This window comes from Lactuca saligna, chromosome 8 (assembly GCF_052625555.1).
Source record: "Lactuca saligna cultivar CGN05327 chromosome 8, ASM5262555v1, whole genome shotgun sequence".
Classification (NCBI taxonomy): Eukaryota; Viridiplantae; Streptophyta; class Magnoliopsida; order Asterales; family Asteraceae; genus Lactuca; species Lactuca saligna.
The window spans coordinates 78,736,583-78,756,395 of NC_136424.1; the positions used below are offsets into that span (position 1 = coordinate 78,736,583).

The 19,813-nt window shown below is 34.0% G+C and overlaps 1 protein-coding gene across 1 annotated transcript; it reads right to left on the minus strand.

The window, feature by feature from the left end:
• Window positions 1–217: 217 nt before the first annotated feature.
• LOC145011408 (ethylene-responsive transcription factor ERF017-like) lies at window positions 218–1,549 on the minus strand. Its single transcript, XM_078970115.1, has one exon. The coding sequence runs from the start codon at window positions 1,314–1,316 to the stop codon at window positions 711–713; it is 606 nt and encodes a 201-aa protein (XP_078826241.1). The 5' UTR covers window positions 1,317–1,549; the 3' UTR covers window positions 218–710.
• Between the last annotated feature and the right edge of the window lie 18,264 nt (window positions 1,550–19,813).

Genomic DNA, 19,813 nt, shown 5'->3' on the forward strand with positions numbered 1-19,813 from the left:
TATTATTATTATTATTATTATTATTATTATTATTTATTTATTTATTTATTTATTTTGTTAGAAACAACAAACTAATGTATTAAGTAACACTGACCTTTCATTTGAAAGTCATTCCATATTTCATATGGTTAGGTCAAAGAGCCTTTAATTACAATTTCTTGCTAGTAAACTAAATTAATTTGTTCTTCTATTGAAATTAAAAAATTTTGTTTCGCAATATAATCCTAAAATAATGATGAAAGTACATTAAAATATCGATATTCCATTGTATGATTTCGTAAACCGAATACTACACGAGCTTGAAACTAATCAAAACAAACTAATCAAAACGTTACAACTCGCAAGCGATTTTTCTATGCTTCCTCAGTTCCTCTAAATAAAATGTCAAGAAGCGCTGTTTCTATGCTTCCTCTAAATAAAATATCCACCAAGTAATCAAAAGCAAAGTAAAGATAGCATAGTTCCTTGTTTGTACTTATCTTTTTCTTAAGAATAACAACTATACTTCATAGTACATGAAAAGATTATTCGATGTGCACGAATGATAATGGCTCACCTTCAGGAGGTAGGCTCCATATTAAAAAATTTATCTCCACAGTCACCTCTCTCAGCATCTCTAGCAACAAATATAACCCAGGATTCTGACACTTTTTTTCCGGCAGGTGTACGTAAGTATGTATAATGTACTTCAATATGTATGGTTGGATTGATTAAAAGCTCCAGAGGAATGATGGGTCTTGCGAGATATCCCAGTAGTTTGAGTTCTCCTCATCATCGTAATCAGGAGACCTTGAAGAAACGATGGGTGGTGACCGCATGAAGTAATCATCAAATCCTGGAAATATTCCGTAATCCGTCACATTATTATTATTATCTGGCCAGAGAAGGGAGGGGGTGGAGGTTTCAGCCTCCATGGGGACGGCGGCTTCTGAAACTGAGCCTGACGGAGATGGGAATAATGGGAATGAATTGGCAAAGTTAGCGGCGGCAGCTTGTATCTCGGAGGGAGAAAGTGACCTTGCTCCGGGAATATTTGGTGGTTGGTCGGGAAAATTGAACTTGGCGGAGGTGCCTCGAAGACAAAACGCCGCAGCATCGAAAGCTCTAGCAGCTTTCTCTGGCGTGTCATACGAGCCTAACCAGATCCTCTCACGGCTGTTGGGTAGCCTGATCTCCGACACCCACCTGCCCCATTTCCTCTTCCTCACACCTTTGTACTTCGGTTCATGAAATGACGAGGCTTCCCCCATATCTGCTGCACTTTTCATCATTAATGGACCCTTTAAACTTCTTGGAGTAAGCATGTATATATGCATTAAGGTACTGCGAAGAAGAAGACGAAAAATACTAGAGTAGGGTCAACTTGTCACGTTGATCCGGAAATCTTTCGTTGAAACCTGAAAAAGACCACACACATCCACACACAAGCACACTAATACTACAGTTTTTTTTTTTTTTCATTTTCTTCTCACAGCCCACAAAAATCTTCAAGGACTCTAGGAGGTGACCTATATCAAAGATATGACGAGTTCATAACAGCAATGATTCACATACATCCATTCATCTAAGAATATGTATATTATATCATATATAATGGGGCTTACGCGTTACAAGTGAAATTAAAGAGCACGTGTGTTAAATGAGAATGTCATGTGGTTAAAATGGTCGTTTTCAATGCTGAAAAAGGTGCGCCACATGATGCCTAATGTATAGCAACCTAGCAATCAGCAATGCTAAGATTCTCCTTATCTCCTTTCTTCTGCATCGTTTCAAATATCAGTCCCTCCTATATAAAGATATTCTCATATTGGTCCTTTATCTTTATCTTTCTTTTCCAAATTTATGTTAGTTTCATCAAGCGTTGCAAATTCAAAAATATTGAATGTATAAAATTTTATCCAAGCTTCTTGCCTTGCATCTCAAGAAGATCTCAAGAAGGTTATTAATAAGGCTGTAATGTCGGGTACAACAAAACAAGTTAAACACTTCAGACAAATATCAAAACACAAACTTCGGTAAACTCACAAAACTTCAGAAAAACGTAAATCAAATGAACACGATATTTAACGTGCTTCGGTCAAGATGACCTACATCCACGGGTGAATGAGAGAGAGAGAGAGAGAGTGTGTGTGAGAGAGAAGATTTTATTAACTTTCTGGAACAATTACAAGCACTCAAAATTATATCTCACTTTGAGCTCTCACATAACAATTTACAATGATGGGGGTATGTGCCTATTTATACTTTAGAGATCAAACCTAAAACCCTAATGAGCCAAGCTCATTGGCCCATAGGCCCATGAATGGTGACAACTAATCACAATCCATCATGCATCATCTTCTAAAATTTCTTGAGCATCATCATATTCTAGGCATACTTAGATCAACATGGCACAACAAAGGAATCATTATGGCGCATCATGTACCAAGACGATCCATGATGGTGCAACATGGATATAAATGGCGCAAGAGCATCAAGTATGGCGTACAAACATCAATCTTGGAGCAACAACATCGCCATGGAGCAACAGACACATGCATGGCGCAACAAGGTCATGTATGGCGCAACAAGTAGCATCTTGGCGCAAAAGGAGAACAAGATGGCGCAAGAGGGAGTACAATGGCACTGGAGCATTCCTCTTGGCCCATCCTTTTATCAAATGGTGCAACAAGGACTCTTTGTTGCTCCATATCCCTCCCAAGTGCTCTAAACCTCTTCCAGGTGCTCCAAACCCCCTTATACATGATCCGGTGCTTTGACACTTGATCTGTTCCTTTGTCTAATGATCCATTCTTTTCTCAGAAGATTTATTCCTTTATCACATGCTCCACGAACCTCAAGTGATCCATTGAGTTCCAAGTGCTCCAAAAGCTTCAGAAACATGATCCAAATGCTCAATGTTGGAAAAGACTTCATACCCCAACAATCTCCCACTTGAAGGCTTGAACAACTTCATCTGTCATCCAAATTTCACCATTCCTCAAAGTACTCCCTCCCCCCCCCCCCCCCCTTTCTCTCTCTCTACCAAGCTGTTTTCTTCAAATTTCTGAAATGCCAGTTGAAGCCACACAAAGCTTCCCCTTTTTTGTATCTGGGTCTCCTAATATGTGCTAATATTGTTCGATTTTCTATGCATCTAAACACATAATTATGCGCAACGGAAACATAACAATAGTCCTATATGTTCATGCACCCTAAGAATCTATTTAAGTTTCTTGTTATTACTACTACTCTACTAAAACATAAAAAAAGAGTTAAGAATTACATACCTCTTATGATGCCAATGATATCCATGCTTGAGATCTTATCCTCTTTAAGGTTGCTCGGATGAGAGAACCTAAACCAAAATCTCTATAATGGTATCACACCCAAAAAACACCAAAGAAAGAATAAAAATAATTAGGAGAATTGTCAATTTTACAAAACCTGAGATGGTTATAAATCACCGCATTTAGAGTGGTGAAGAGAGTTAGTGAATTTATCAAGCCAAGGTACAAGTAATTAAGTGATCCCTAAAGCCCTATTTATAGCCTAGGATGCATTCCTTAAATTTGTTTCCCTTCCCATGTGGGATAGAAGTGAAATTCGAATTTCACCTCCATCCCATGGGGGATGGAGTGAATTGTTATCCAACACTAATTCCTTAAGGGTTTTGGAATATTCTAATCAACCAACTATTGACTAATTAATATTCAACCCTTTTAATTAATTAAAACTATTTAATTAATTGCCAATATAATTTCCAAAATTTTTAATTAATTATTATATCATAATAATTAATAAAATAATTTCTCCTTTATTTATTCAACTTAATTTGGGTAATGAGGGCAACCCAAAATGACCTTATTATTATTAGAAATATTACAAATATTATTATTTATTTACCTCCATCTCATGGGGGATGGAGTGAATTGTCATCTAACCCTAATTCCTTAACGGTTTTGGTAGGAAGTTGTGTGAGGGGTTAATCCCAGTTGGCGAGACCGTCATTGGGGGTGAAACTTCTTAGGGAAACTATTAGTAGAGATGCTAATTTCATTAGAAGCTTAGCCATAAAGAGAGCTGAAAAAGCTGTGATTTTGATGCGCCTTCGTCTACAATTGTTTGACCCGCAAAGTGAGCTCCTTATACTTCGGTCTTGTATGGATATTGCGAAACGTTTCTTTGGGCTGAGGACGTGCCAATCTGTTTACATGGAGGAGGCGACTTTGTTCTTCGATAATGGGTTGCGCATGGTGATTGAGGACAATGTGATTTGTGGTGGCCCTTTCTTTTGTGACATACAATGGATTTTGATTATGCTTGTTCCTTAGCTTCTCTTCGTAACAAGCTTCCGAACATTAACCTTAGCAATTTTAATACTAAGGACCCCCCCCCCCCCTAAATCCCAAAATGCATTGGCAAGTTCCCTTTTTAGTAAAATGGCCCAAGATATGGAAGTTAATTTCAACATGACGGCTCGACAAAAAGCAGGTTTATAGTGTTTAAGTGCACCACGTGCTCAAGATTTTCTTCTAGCTATCCCTATAGATGGGCTTGGCCAACATATGTCCCTTGTGGAGTATCATACCATCCTCAAATATCGACTTATGATTCCAATATTCCCAACCGACGAGATATGTCCGGTGTGCCTCGAGGCATGTTTGGACTGTTTTAGAGAGCATGTAGTTCATTGAAAAGAACTCTCAGGGTTCAATTATATGCATGATGTGGTTAGGGATGTTTTGGTCGATATATTTAAGCGTGTCGTGGTTTTCATCAAGACTAATTAATATTCAACCCTTTTAATTAATTCGTTGTACGATGCCAACTATTGACTAATTAATATTCAACCATTTTAATTAATTAAAACTATTTAATTAATTCCCAATATAATTTCCAAATATTTTTTAATTAATTATGAAATCATCATAATTAATAAAATAATTTCTCCTTTATTTATTCTACTTAATTTGGGTCATGAGGGCAACCCAAAAGAACCCTATTATTATTAGAAATATTACAAATAGTTAATGATCTTTAACACTCTTTCAAACAAATATGAAATTCTTGAAATATTGGAAACCCGTTGTTGATAAATTTAGTTCCAAGCTTTCTAGTTAGAATGCCAATAATCTTTCTTTTGGAGGGTGTCTCACTCTCGTGAAGTCATGTTAGGAAGCCTTACACTTTATTAATTCTCTCTTTATAAAGCTCCTCGGAAGGTTGTCAATTGTTTGGAGGGCATTATGAGGAGATTTCTTGGGGATGGTCTAGATAATAAGAAAAAAATAAATTGTGTGGCATGCAAAACTATGGTGGGGCCGAAACATTATGGAGGTTTGGGTATTGGTTGTCTTAGGTATTTAGACTTGTCGCTTTTAGCGAAATGGAAGCGGAGGCTCAAAAGCGATTTCAATGGCCTTTGATCAAGATGCATCATATTTGGCATAAAATCTCTTGCATTGAAGGCAAGACGTGACATAGAGCCTCTCTGTCTTGAGGGTGGGGGCCTGACTTGCTATTTCGAAAATTGATGAAGACTTCGATGATTTGGTTATTAATTTAGATGCCTTGTTGAAAAAAATGCTTAGGGGTTGAAATAATATGTTCTTTTATAAAGATATTTGGTTTGATGATTTAGTCTTGAAAAAGGTATTTCCGGATTTATATTGCATATAAGCTCACAAAGATTTTATGGTCAAGGATAGGATTCAAGGAAGTGGATTGGAAGGCTTAAATTGGAATTGGATTAAACAACCGAGGAGGGGAAGGGAGGCCACATATTGCTACATTTAGAAACAAAATTTGGATAATGACTCCCTTGTAGGCTTCAAACATTTGGATTTGGAAAGGAAACTCCTATGGAATGTTTCTCTATTTACTCATTATGAATAATCATAGCAGATATAGAAGCAAATGACGTGTCTAGTAATTTCGTGTAGGTAAGTTGGGTCCCTTTAAAAATTGAATGTCTTGCTTGGAGGTTTTTTTGGATAACATCCATGTCTCTTTAAACCTTGCTGATCAAGGAGTGCATGTGACTTTCGATTTATGCCCCCTTTGTGCTAGTGTTGTGGAAAGTGTCGTTCATCTCTTTTTTTATTGCATCCTTGCATAAGATGTTTGAAGATGGTTGTGCAACTGGACTGGCTTGTTTGTGGTCCTGTCTAGATGTAAATCAAAGCTTTGTGTCTGATTTGAAGAATCTCAAGGTTGATAAAAGAGGGATTAAGTTAAGATCTTACTTGGTCTACAATCTATTTTGTTCGATTTGGAAGGCACATAATGATTTGATTTTCAACAAGGATTGGGGATACCCGATGAAGATGGTGCATGATATTCAAATCAAATCTTCAAAAGGTTAAAATATAGACCGAACTATTTTTCATTTGATACATTGGATTGGTGTTACAGTTCTACTTTTCCCAACTGTATTTTGTAATGTTCTAGCATCTTGCTAGTTTGTTCTAATATATTTTGCCGTTAAAAAAAATCAAATATCATCTTACTTTATATTGAGCTTAATTACAGCCTAGAAATCTGAAAGGGATAATGTCATAAAAAACCTTAAGTTTGGCAGAAAATATCGGTTTTACCCTTCGGCAGATTTTTGGTTCATTTATACCGCAAACTTGTCATTTTTTTGTCGGTTTTGCCTTTGTTACCTGCAATAGCAGGTTTCCAGGTTATTATGAATTATTTTTTGCGAAAAAACCCTTAAGTTTACAAATATTTTGCAAAAAAACCCTTAAGATTATAAACATATAAAATATAAATATATATTCAAAATTTTATAAAACTAAATAGTTTTCTACTGAAACATATTTTTAGCTTTATGTACAGTAAATTTTATATTTGTTTGATATAAAGTTTTTATATTTAAATTTTAAAAAAGTTACCTAGTTTTATCAAAATTTAAATATTTATTAATTAATACTTAAACTTTTCAAAGTAACATTAAAAAACGTCTGTTAGCTAATAATAATATAACATTAGTGACATTCAATTATTTTTTTAAAAGAAAAATAAAAATATTTTATATGTTTAAAAGGTTTGAATTTCAGAAATAATAAACTATCATATTTTATATAAAAATAAATATATTTATATAATAAATTAGACAAATATATTTATATTTTATATGTTTAAAATGTTTATATTTATTTTTGATGTTTAACATGTTTATGATATTTTTATAAAAAAATATGATAATATTATTATGTATTTAAACATATAAAAAATACGATATGTTAGTATTTCTGAAATACAAACCTTTTAAACATATAAAATATTTTTATATACCTTTTAAAAAAATTAATTGAATGTACATGATACCATATTATTCATAATAACTATTTTAGCATAATTACTTATTAACTAACAAATGTTTTTTAATTTTGTTTTGAAAAGTTGAAGTATTAATTAAGAAATATACTCAAATTTTGTTAAAACTAGGTAAGTTTTCTAAAATTTAAATATAAAAAGTTTATATCAAATAAATATAAAAGTTACTGTATGTAAAGCTAAAAATATATTTCAGTAGAAAACTATTTAGTTTTATAAAATTTTGAATATATATTTATATTTTATATGTTTATAATCTTAAGGGTTTTTTTGCAAAATATTTGTAAACTTAAGGGTTTTTTTTGCAAAAAAAATAATTCATAATAACCTGGAAACCTGTTGTTGCAGGTAACAAGGGCAAAACCAACAAAAAAATGACAAATTTGCGGTATAAACGAACCAAAAATCTGCCGAAGGGTAAAACCGATATTTTCTGCCAAACTTAAGGTTTTTTATGACATTATCCCAATCTGAAATTTAGGAGCTAAAATACATATTTATAGAACGAATAAGAGATCACATATATAAATATCTAAGCTTCAAAGTTCAAGCCGATAGAATATATAATACTAATAACTTTAAAGATCTTCACATGTGAACTTCAAAATCATCATAGAATGCATGACTACTATTATGACTGTAGAATTGTGTAAATACCCATTAGGGTTTTGGTATTTTCCATTGCCTTGAATATAAAATACATGTACAATATTTATAAAGAGTACTCTATACTATACATAACACAAACGGTGGATATAAACTAACACTCCCCCTCAGTTTAAGCAAGGGTTCACGAATGCTTAAGTTGTTCTGAAAATTTCAAAATAAATGTTGTAGGGAGGCCTTTTGTAAATATCTCAAAAAAAACTGATAGGCAGATAGAACATAGAAAATGTGTACATAACCAATGAGAAAACATTCCCTAACAAAATTTAAATCTATTTCCATGTGTTTGGTTCTTTAGTGTTTAACAGGGTTAGAGGCTAAATACATAGAACTACCATTGTCATAGAAAACACATGTAGCTTGTGATAGCATACATGATAGTATGAGAAGGAGGTTTCGAAGCCAAGAAGGTAACTACATTAGTTACCCCTATACTCAGCTTCGACACTAGGCTGAGAGACAAAGTGTTGACTTTTAATTGGCCATTAAACAAGATTTTCACCAAGATAGATGCAAAACTCAAAAATAGAGAACCAATACAGTCAACATCAGAATAGGTAACCAAATGATATATATGAGATGGATGTATGTAAAGACCATGAGATATGGTACCCTGAGGTATCAAAGAATATGATTGAGAGCAAGGAAATGCTATTCATCAGGGTCATACATATGAATTCATATTTGTTTAAAACCATACACAATATTTAGACAAGTGATTGTTAGATATTGAAGAACACCAATGAGGCTATGATAGAGGGTCACTTCAGATATAGGTTTACCATTGACCAAGAAGCTTTGGTTTGGTGTATGTTTTCATACTACACAAATTACAGGCAGACATGGTAGCACGAGAAAAAATATGTTTGACAAAAGCAGTCTATGAGAGAAATAGACCCTATATAGAGTGAGTAGCAGTAATATCAAGTAAAAATATAGGGTTCCAAGATCCATCACAAAAAAAATCAGATGAAAGACGTAGGATAACATGTGATATCATTAATGTAAATAGTAAGATCTATAGTTATAGTCCCACAATGATGGTTAAAGAGTGATGTGTCTGAGTGACTGCTATGAAACCCAAGAGAGGAGATATAGATGACGAATCTATGATACCAAGCACAAGGTACTTGTTTAAGACCATATAAGGCTTTGCAAAGATGACACACATAATCCGGATGTTGGTACTGAAGAAATATAAGAGGTTGTTTCAGATGGGTTTTATAGGTTATAACTACATATACAATGCAGAAAATCACTTAACAATTAATGGGGCACATGCAACCTATAAGGATGTATGACAAAAAAATTTGATGGGAACATACTATGAATAAAAAAACTAGATAAACCCTAATATAATCAAAATACAAGAATTGGCGTTACATACCTTTGATTTTTTGTAGCAAACAATTCACTTCAATCCTTCCTTTGTAGAGCTTGGAAAGCTAGCACAAAAATTATGATAGCTCTGATGGTTTGTACCCAAACCCTAGAACTACAAGAATTTGAGCGGATAGAGAGGAGGGGGAGTGCAAAATTCGGCTATTCTTTAGGGAGAAGGAGTAGACAAAAATAGGAGACGCAAGGGTCCTATTTGTAGCTGATCAGGAAACCCTAGAAACCTAAATTTAAACATATAATATTAATATTCAAATTAGGTAATTATCTAGTTCCTAATTATCCAATTTAGACTTCTAGAAACCCTAAAAGGGTCTCTAAAACCATCCCCTATATGAAGGTTTTCGAACCTATCCTTTGTTTAACTATTGGACAAATATAGCTTAGCCCTTGCACTCAATTAGATCTAATTCATCCCAAAATTAATTTCAACTAATTTTTGATTAATTTCTAATTAATTATTGTTATTTCCAATTATTATATTAATCACATAATATATTAACAAATCATTTAATACAATTGATTAGTCTATAATAAATAAATAAATCATCCTTTCACTACAAATGTCAATCTAACCAAGTTCTAGTTTTAAGGGAAACCCAAAAAGGAATTTGCTTTTAATTACAAGTATATACCAATTTATTTATGAGATTAGACACTTTAATCCAAACGTCTCCCACTGTGATAAGTCTATAACTACAATTACAAGTATAACCTTAAACCAAACAAAAAAAGTGTGCTTACCAAGCCACTTTCGAACTCTGATTCAAATGAAACATTGAACCTAAGATAAATGATCAAATATTCTGTCAATATTCAAGATATCGTACGAACACGAGACATGGATTATAGTCAATATCAATGTCCAAAATTCTATTTCCCGATTTCTCGATTTGTGATAACATCATTAGACTAACAATTGAACACATCAATTTAATCATGGTTGGGCCCAACACTATAGTGTCAACACCAAATCACCAAAGGGCTCAAATATATCGCTTTTCTTATTAAGTATAAAAGAACAAATAAACCTTGACTACATAATTGTAACCTTTACTTATCAAATCATACATGATACTACATTTTATTATACTAATGCGTTTATGCAATACCAATGCACAATCACTTGCAAATTACAACTTATGTATCTTCGTTTGAAGAATAGAAGATATTATCATCTTAAAATTACTCGTGATTGAATCCATTAAGTAATCTCTAAGAGTGGATTTATCCAATACATAAAAGTACTCATGAATAGTGTAGCAATCCCATGAAATGTCTAATCAATATAGATAATTTACAATCAATTCATGACAGTCTTAATTCACTACTTACTTACAATAGTGACCATACTCATAAATAATTCTCTATTATTCAATCACCAAAATCAACTATATTTATTTTTTTACAAAGTTTCGAACTATCAACTAATTACTAAAACTAATATCATCTCTTAAGCCATTGCTCATAGGCCCTAGCATGCTAGTAGTGCTTGACCCTGCTTAGAGTCTTTATGAAAGGATCTACAAGATTATCTTCTGATGATATTTGTATCACCAAAAGATGCCCATCTTCAACCCTATGTCTTATATAATGGTACTTCCTGTTGATATGCTTAGGCTTCCCATGATCCTTCGGTTCGATGGTCAAAGCAACCACACCTTCATTATCACATAAGAGTTCTATTGGTTCTTGAATGGTCGGGACTACTCCGAGATTTCCGATGAAATTATTCAACCAAGCCGTTTCCTTCGATGCCTCACTGGATGTGATGTACTTTGATTAACAAGTAGAATCAGCCACTACTGACTACTTGAAACTTTCCAAGTCACTGCTCTACTGTTCAACAAGGATACCCAACCAGATTGAGAACAATACTTGTCCCTGTGTTTTTGAAAGCTAGAATCACTGTAACCACTCACTATTAATATATCATTTTTGCTAAGAGCTAAAAACATGTATTTTTTGTTCTTCACAAATACTTTAGAATTTTCTTAACTGTAGTCTAATGGGCTCTTCCATGATTTCCCTATAACCGACTAACCATGCTTAAAGCATAAGCCACATAAGAACGAGCACATGTCATATCATACATGATCAATCCTATTGTTGAAGCATATGGGACTCGACTCATATCAGTTGTCTCTTCATCTGTACTGGAACTTTGATTCTTACTTAATTTAACATTATAATAAATGGGAAAATCCCCTTTCTTGGAGTTCTCCATGTTGGGTTATGAGCATTCTAACACTCCTAAGTGTACATGCAACCCTAAATACCTTGGATCTATGTTTTCTCTATTATACATGCAAATATGAACATCCAAGGTATTATCCTAATCTAGCATACAAAATAATGGATATAACAAGATAGAATACATACCTTTTTCATGTAGAAAGTCTTCATGAAGCTTGAGTGCCTAGTGCCCCAAGTGTGACACCTCAAATGGTTCACACAACACCAAATACACTTGGAATAACTTGAGAGAATTCTACACTTCATAAAATCGGCTAGCCCTCTCTAGAATAATACTAGTAGTCGATTTTGGGAAGAATAATATCTTTATATAGTGTTAAAATTAGGGTAAACCCTAATTGTCATGACTTTCCATTTCCTTGGATCCATGGGTTCAAATACACCATGGAGCATCCATGGACCATCCTATGGGTTTTAACCCAACTTGATTATCCATGGAGCATTAGCCCACTATACAAGTATGGATGATTTACATAATTAACCCATATATTTAATTAGTCTTCTTTTGATCACTTAATTAATCCTAGATTAATTCTTGATCAATACTAATTAAATAATCTTATTATTCTTATTATTAATATACTAGAACTTATAATATATTAATAACCGTAAGTGTCTTATTTCTCTTATTATAGTCTATCCAAGTGCATGATGCCATGCAACCCAAATGGACCATGCCAGGTCGGGTCAAGTCTTACCAATTATAGTTATGGACTTAGACATTAATCCAACAGTCTCCCACTTGGATAAGTCAAAAACTATTATTGCGTATGACTTCAGGAACCAACTAGCAATCGTAGCTCTCAAAAGCTTCTGTCGAACTTTGACCTTGTCGATAAACGCTGATCTTTGTCAATGACTTGTCCATTAGATAAGGGATCATATATTCCTCCATTCTAGATATCATATGGACTAAGACATGGATTATAATCATTCTCTTTGTCCATTTGTTGTTTCCCGATTTCCGATTTATGACGACTGACTAATTGAACAAATCAAATCAGTCTTGGCCCGGCCGAGCACTTCCATTTGTCATCATCAAATCATTGAGGGGCCCACAGATATCGCTTTTATCCCGAAGGTAAAAGGAATGGATAAACTTCGACTCATATGGCTTGTTCTACTACTTGTTGAATCATACACAAAGACACGTTTTATAGCACCGAGTTACCAAATGCGGTTTCGTGCAATCAATGTACAACCAACTCATAGTAACAACTCATATCTCTAGGTTTGAAGAATATAAGATATTATCATCTCATGATCACTCATGATAAAATCCATGAAGTGATTCCAATGAGCGCGGGTTGAATCCAATACTCAGAACTTATGAGCACTCATGAGTGTTGTAGCCCTTTGTCCAACACCTTAGACCTCTACAAGCCAACCCATGACAGTCTTAATTCATATCTACTTCCAACATATGACCGACTGTGGATGGTTTGAATAACATAGTCATTCCGGAAGAATAACCTAGTTTATTCGGGAAGTCAAAACATGCAAAGTGAAACACAATAATAATTGAATCCAATATGGTATCAAAACCTATGAACATAAATAAAACACCTTTTATTTATCACCATATGATTGCACATTATTCATTGTATACTGTTTCAGCTATCAACTATATTCTTGAATTTAAAACAATAGTTGTCCCATGCTCCAAGCATGTACACTATGTTTTCTAAACACTAGTCATGTCATACACCAAGTATGCATACTATGTTTGTCTATGATCTTTACTTTGTGAACTAGATCCATTGAACATAACTTCACACTCCCAAATCCTTACTGTAAATACAAGAATTCCAAATTCATGTCATTTACTAAAATCTGTTAGACTCTAAACTTATATGCATTGATCCTCTTGTAATGATTATGCACAAAGTCAGAAAGACTTGGCAACAATCATTACAGAGTATTCCAAAGGAGATCAATTCCTTGGAAACATCCTTCTTGCATTAAGTTTCCTTGATCTTACACAGATTGAAATTTCTGACTTTGAAACATTTCCAGATTCATTTTGACTATAACTTCTGAACAAGAGTTGCCTCCTTACAGATCATGTCAATATGGTCCTTCCAGAATTATCACTATACTTCCAATTATCCTTGAGAAACCAATCTTTGGTAAACCTTAGATTGTCCTCGACAATTGTTTAATCCTTTTAGTCATATCCAGTTCTAAACCTTTTCCCTTCTTAATGCCCCAGGCATTTGGAAACTTTTAGAAAGGATAACTATAGCACATGTAATCGATCCTATATCTGAAGCATATGGGACACGATTCATGATGTCTCACATAAAGACTAAACCAGTCTTTTGCTATAAGATTTCCATTTCTATTTGCCAAGTTCTCATAATTCAGATTATGAAAAGGGATGTCATAATCATAATCGAATTTTAGAACGCAAATAATGGACCCATATACAGAATTTCCTTATGTTGAGCCATTCCAACATGAAATTCATATATATCCTTGACTAAATGATTAAAACCTCACGATCTAAGCTTATAGATTTGAGATGAAGTATAATTTCCTCTCCCTTAATTATAGCAAAACAACTTTTTCCCAATTGAAACCTTTTGTTTTCTATAATTAACATTGCTAACTTGCAATCTATATCATAATTATCATGCTCCCACTAACATGATGATTATTAGCATAACACTTATGCTCCCACTAGCTTTGACATGTACTCAGAAATCAACTGGACTTTTAGAAATCAATACTTTATTGACTTTCTTACCAAAGTTCAGATTTCTGACACTTGATTGTTGTGATAGAACTTTATCAAAATCATACACCTTCCCTTAGATAGCACACTCGTGTGTCTACACAATTATGAAGAGGGATGCCGTAATCATAATGGTTAGACCTTTTTGCCACTTCTCACAAGTCCAGGTTAGTGTGCCGGTAAACCACACACGCTCCACTAACGACTTTGAGAATGCAAATATCACAATTGCTATCTAACTAAAATCTACTTAGTGAAAGTGTTTCCTCACCATCATTTTCATGAATCGGAGAGAAACCTTATGACACTTAGATTTATTGGTGTATGTGTTCTTATCCATGTGAATTGTCAAAACCATAGTCACAAGACAAGGATAATGACAAATCCAAACTAATATGGACTGAACTCAATCTTAATTTCTTGCCACCTGGCAGCTCAAGGGTCTTCCATTGCTTCGAAGTTGTTGTGCAACCAATTGAGAACTCTAAGAACTCAACTTTAACTGGAATGGGCACAGACTATGTCAACACGATAGGTTATAAACCTCAAGTCGTGTGCTAGTGAAGAACTTTAGGTTTTATTCTTGATTAGTTCTTGATACTTTCAAGACCTTTAAGACTCCCACTGTCCTCTTGACCTATAAGACTCTCTTGTCAAATATTCAAGGGATAGTGCGGATTCTTTATCAAGACAAACGCTTCACACAATTGGCCTGAGTTGGTCTTTGTTTTATCCAAAACATCACAACTTACCAATTTCAAATGTACAAGAGTAGAAAACTTTTACTCTTACATTTGACAAGTGTTTTAAACCTTCTTTGAGACATGTCACTCAAGTCACAATCTTGGAGTATAACTCTAAGACTTGTATTGGAACGAAGTATGACTCATCTTCTTGATTTAACCATTTCAACAATTCAAGATCCCTTCTTCTTAGTCATAAGAATGCACTAAGACTTCCTTAGAGAACTAATTTTGATATGGTTTCTTAATCATTAAGATGATCACAAAACTGATACTAAAGTACTCTCCCATTTTTTCAGATTTGAGAAACTTTTATCTTTCTGCCTAAGTTGATTCTTCTTATTCGCTCTGCCTTACATTGGAACCTTTTCCAATGTCTCAGAGTTACACTTAATCCTGTAAGTATAATCATATTTACTGAGGTTTAGTAAACTATGACGAATAGTCTTATTAATCTTTTGTGGTGGACTTAATCAGTGCACATGACTATGTACTCGATCCCTTAGTCCATTACTTGACTCACACATCCATGTGAATAAGTAATTAGTCTTAATTTTCCAATACTTGAAAGTTCTCATTCATCATGCTATACACCTTGCATGATTCCAAGTTCCGATCCAATTGAGACTTTGGATGATGAGAATCTTTCCTTATTTGGTAAATTTAGACATTACCACAAATGAAAGAATCAATTACATATTTCCACTCTTGCTATTAATGGAATCATATAAGCAACAATTTTTCCTCAAATGCCATTGTAAGGATATTTTAAAATAAATAAAATCAAAAATTTTCTTTTATTTTAAAACTATACGGAAAAATTATCCTTACAATCCATATGAAAACTTGTTGTTATCTATTCCTAAGCAATATCTCATAACTCCTAAGAAGTAGCTCAAGAATCCGATCTTCAAACTACGCGATAGAAATCAATCTATGCGATTAGATTCAACATATTCTTTCTTTAAGTTTCTTCACTTTTCTTTGATTCTTAAAACATCACCATGTGACCCAGTCACATCATGTAATAAGAATCTCAGAATAGAAACTTAACAGAGTTAGATAGTGGACTTTACCTGAAGTAGAGTCAAACTTATTGACTTTAACATCCTTAGGTAAACTTGGCAGCTTCGCAACCAATGCCCCTTCCTTTGGCAATATAAACATATGGACCCTTTGATAATGGTACACGAGACTATCACAGACTTAGCCTTTTCTCTTTACCATTTGGTCAACCGAGTTGACTATGTCTGATCCCTTTCCATTGGGAAGAGAATGCTTTTCTGGATTTCCTGTGTCACTATTTTCAATGTCCATCAAGTTTCAAGGAAGTTGATCTTAACAAATAGATAAGATCATTAAGGGTCTTGTCATAGTCTGTTTCATAGGTGTTCCAAAAGAACTCACTATGTGACTTAGAAAGTGATTGAACCACCAACTTTCTCAAGACTTTGACACCCTTCTCTCCCGGCTTGTCAATATGTGACTACATCTCCAAGATGTGATCACACCTAGACCTTGCCTTGCCAATGGGGCTTGAGTGATCTTAAACTTTTCAACAACTTGTGGGTTAGGGAGAATAATTGGAGGAGGAGAAAGAAGTATGATATCCATGGGACATCATCTTCATTAGGAATGCTTGTTTCAAGAGATTTGGGAAGATCATAAATGTCTAAAACAGACATGTTTTGGGAGATATTCAAGATAGTTGATCTTAAAGTCCTTAATATGACACCCAATATGAAATATTAAGGCTAGGACCCAACAAACTATTTTATAACTTAGAAGAGGTATGCCGTAATCCAAGCTATAAAACAATTTGAAGGTAGGTGAATGACGATTCACCAATTTCCACCAAGATAAACGAAATGTATTATTAGGTTTTAATTGGATTTGAAATTCCTAGATCTTTTTAGATTCATTGAACTGTTCAATGGCATGTTTCAATCTCGAGTGTGCCCTTCAGGTTTTGTGACTGGGATGCCGAGGATCACAAAACAAGGTGTGAAGTAACCATGCAAATTACTTGGTACCCGTAAGTGTTTATCCCTCAATCGATGTTCCGGTTAACCACACACGCTCCATCGATACTATGATAAAAATTAAGTTACCCTTTGCCTACCTTGTTAAATACGAGTTAGTGTGCCGGTTAACCACACACGCTCCACTAACCGACTTAAACAAAGTGCAAAGTGTAATTTCATGGATTAGCACCTTCTTCACATTTTCCTAAGTAACTAAGATTGGGTATTTATAAGAGTTTAGTTACTTAGTATTTATCATTAATACTTTTAATGAAGGGAGAATTATAGTCCTGTCAAACCCGTTCGGCTAACGACCCTCCACCAGTCAAGCAAGCGGTGGGTGAGAGTGGACACCCATTAAGTTGCCATCTTATAGGCAACAACCTTATACCCACCTTATAGACCGACTTCATGAATGAGGCGTACTAGCGGTAAGACCGACTTTACTCTTATACATGTATATATTATTAACTTATAATATTATAAAGTATAAGGGTTGAATTTTAACTTTTAAAATTCTAAGGGCTAACTTGGAATTAAAGTATTCATAAGAGAAAACTTTACAAATTCCAAAACTTGAGGGCAAGTTTTGAAACTATTCAAAACTAATTAATTCCATAACTTATGTATTTAAAGTAGTTTTAATCCAAAAACTCTTCAAGTTCCATAACTTGAGGACAAATTATGGAAGACTTTAAACTAATAAAGAATTAACTTTTCTTTATTTTATAACTTATGGAATTAATTAAGGTTACATTATTTTTTTTATTTATTTAATGAAGAGACTCTTGGTCCTCTATAACTTGAGGACAAATTATGGAGTCATAACTCCAATTAATTATAACTAGACTCTTCATTTTTTGTAACTTTTGCCAACTTTTATGAGTTTTATGAGTCTTTAATGTGACTCTTCATGTAACTTGAGGACAAGTTACACAAACACATTCTATACTCAACTCTTAGATTAAAATGGATTGAAAACAACTATTTCAATTAACTTTTCTATTAATCTAAGCAACTCATAAGAACAAGATAATTCAAATCAAACTTTTTCATGTAATTAGTCTAACCTTTAAACCAATACAAAACATGAATCTATTGACAATTATCTTTGAAAATGGATTAGCATGAACATTACCACATCAAAAAACAAGTTTATAAGTTCAAAAACAACTTAGGGTAATGTTCCTAGTCCATTTCTAGCCAAAAAGGTCGAATTTATGCTGTCTGGGGGTCCAAATCGTCGAGTGCACTAACCAACTCGGCGAGTTGGATGCTTTTTGCTTGGGACTCGTCGAGTCCCTTCATGGACTCGGCGAGTCTGCTAGGTAGACATCGACAAAACTCGATTTTTCAGCTTCTATTGCAAGTATAACAAGAAAACAAGCCTAGGCTCTGATACCACTGTTGGGTTATGAGCATTCTAACACTCCTAAGTGTACATGCAACCCTAAATACCTTGGATCTATGTTTTCTCTATTATACATGCAAATATGAACATCCAAGGTATTATCCTAATCTAGCATACAAAATAATGGATATAACAAGATAGAATACATACCTTTTTCATGTAGAAAGTCTTCATGAAGCTTGAGTGCCTAGTGCCCCAAGTGTGACACCTCAAATGGTTCACACAACACCAAATACACTTGGAATAACTTGAGAGAATTCTACACTTCATAAAATCGGCTAGCCCTCTCTAGAATAATACTAGTAGTCTATTTTGGGAAGAATAATATCTTTATATAGTGTTACAATTAGGGTAAACCCTAATTGTCATGACTTTCCATTTCCTTGGATCCATGGGTTCAAATACACCATGGAGCATCCATGGACCATCCTATGGGTTTTAACCCAACTTGATTATCCATGGAGCATTAGCCCACTATACAAGTATGGATGATTTACACAATTAACCCATATATTTAATTAGTCTTCTTTTGATCACTTAATTCTTGATCAATACTAATTAAATAATCTTATTATTCTTATTATTAATATACTAGAACTTATAATATATTAATAACCGTAAGTGTCTTATTTCTCTTATTATAGTCTATCCAAGTGCATGATGCCATGCAACCCAAATGGACCATGCCGGGTCGGGTCAAGTCTTACCAATTATAGTTATGGACTTAGACATTAATCCAACACTCCATACTTAAACGTTTCAATATTTTATCCAGGTATGTACTCTGGCTAAGACCAATAAGATGTTTCTTTCTATCCCTGAAAATTCTTAACCTAAGAATATAGGTTGCTTCCCCTAGACCCTTCATAGAAAAACACTTCCCAAACCAAGATTTAACTGTTGGGTTATGAACAAAACAACAATCCTATGGTGTACATGCAAACCCTAAGGCTTTGGATCTAGTTTTTTTTTATTTGTACATGCAATAATTATCCAAATCTTATAAACCCTATGTCTAGCATACTAAAGTCGAAAATTATAACTAAAACAAAGTTAGGAAATTACTTTTCAGTTGTAGCTTGAAGATCCTTGAGCTTTTGAGAACCTAGCACCTCAAATGTGATGCCTCTAATAGATCACAAACTTCAAAACAATTGGAGAATGTTGGAAAGAGAGGGAAGGCTAAGATCGGCTCTTGGAATCCTTCTAGGGTTTCTGGTAGCTGAATTCTAGTACCCCAAGGGTCCCTTAT

What these genes read in the sequence shown, in the direction of transcription:
- LOC145011408 (XM_078970115.1), bottom strand. Translation starts at nt 1,316, where the DNA reads ATGCATATATACATGCTTACTCCAAGAAGTTTAAAGGGTCCATTAATG.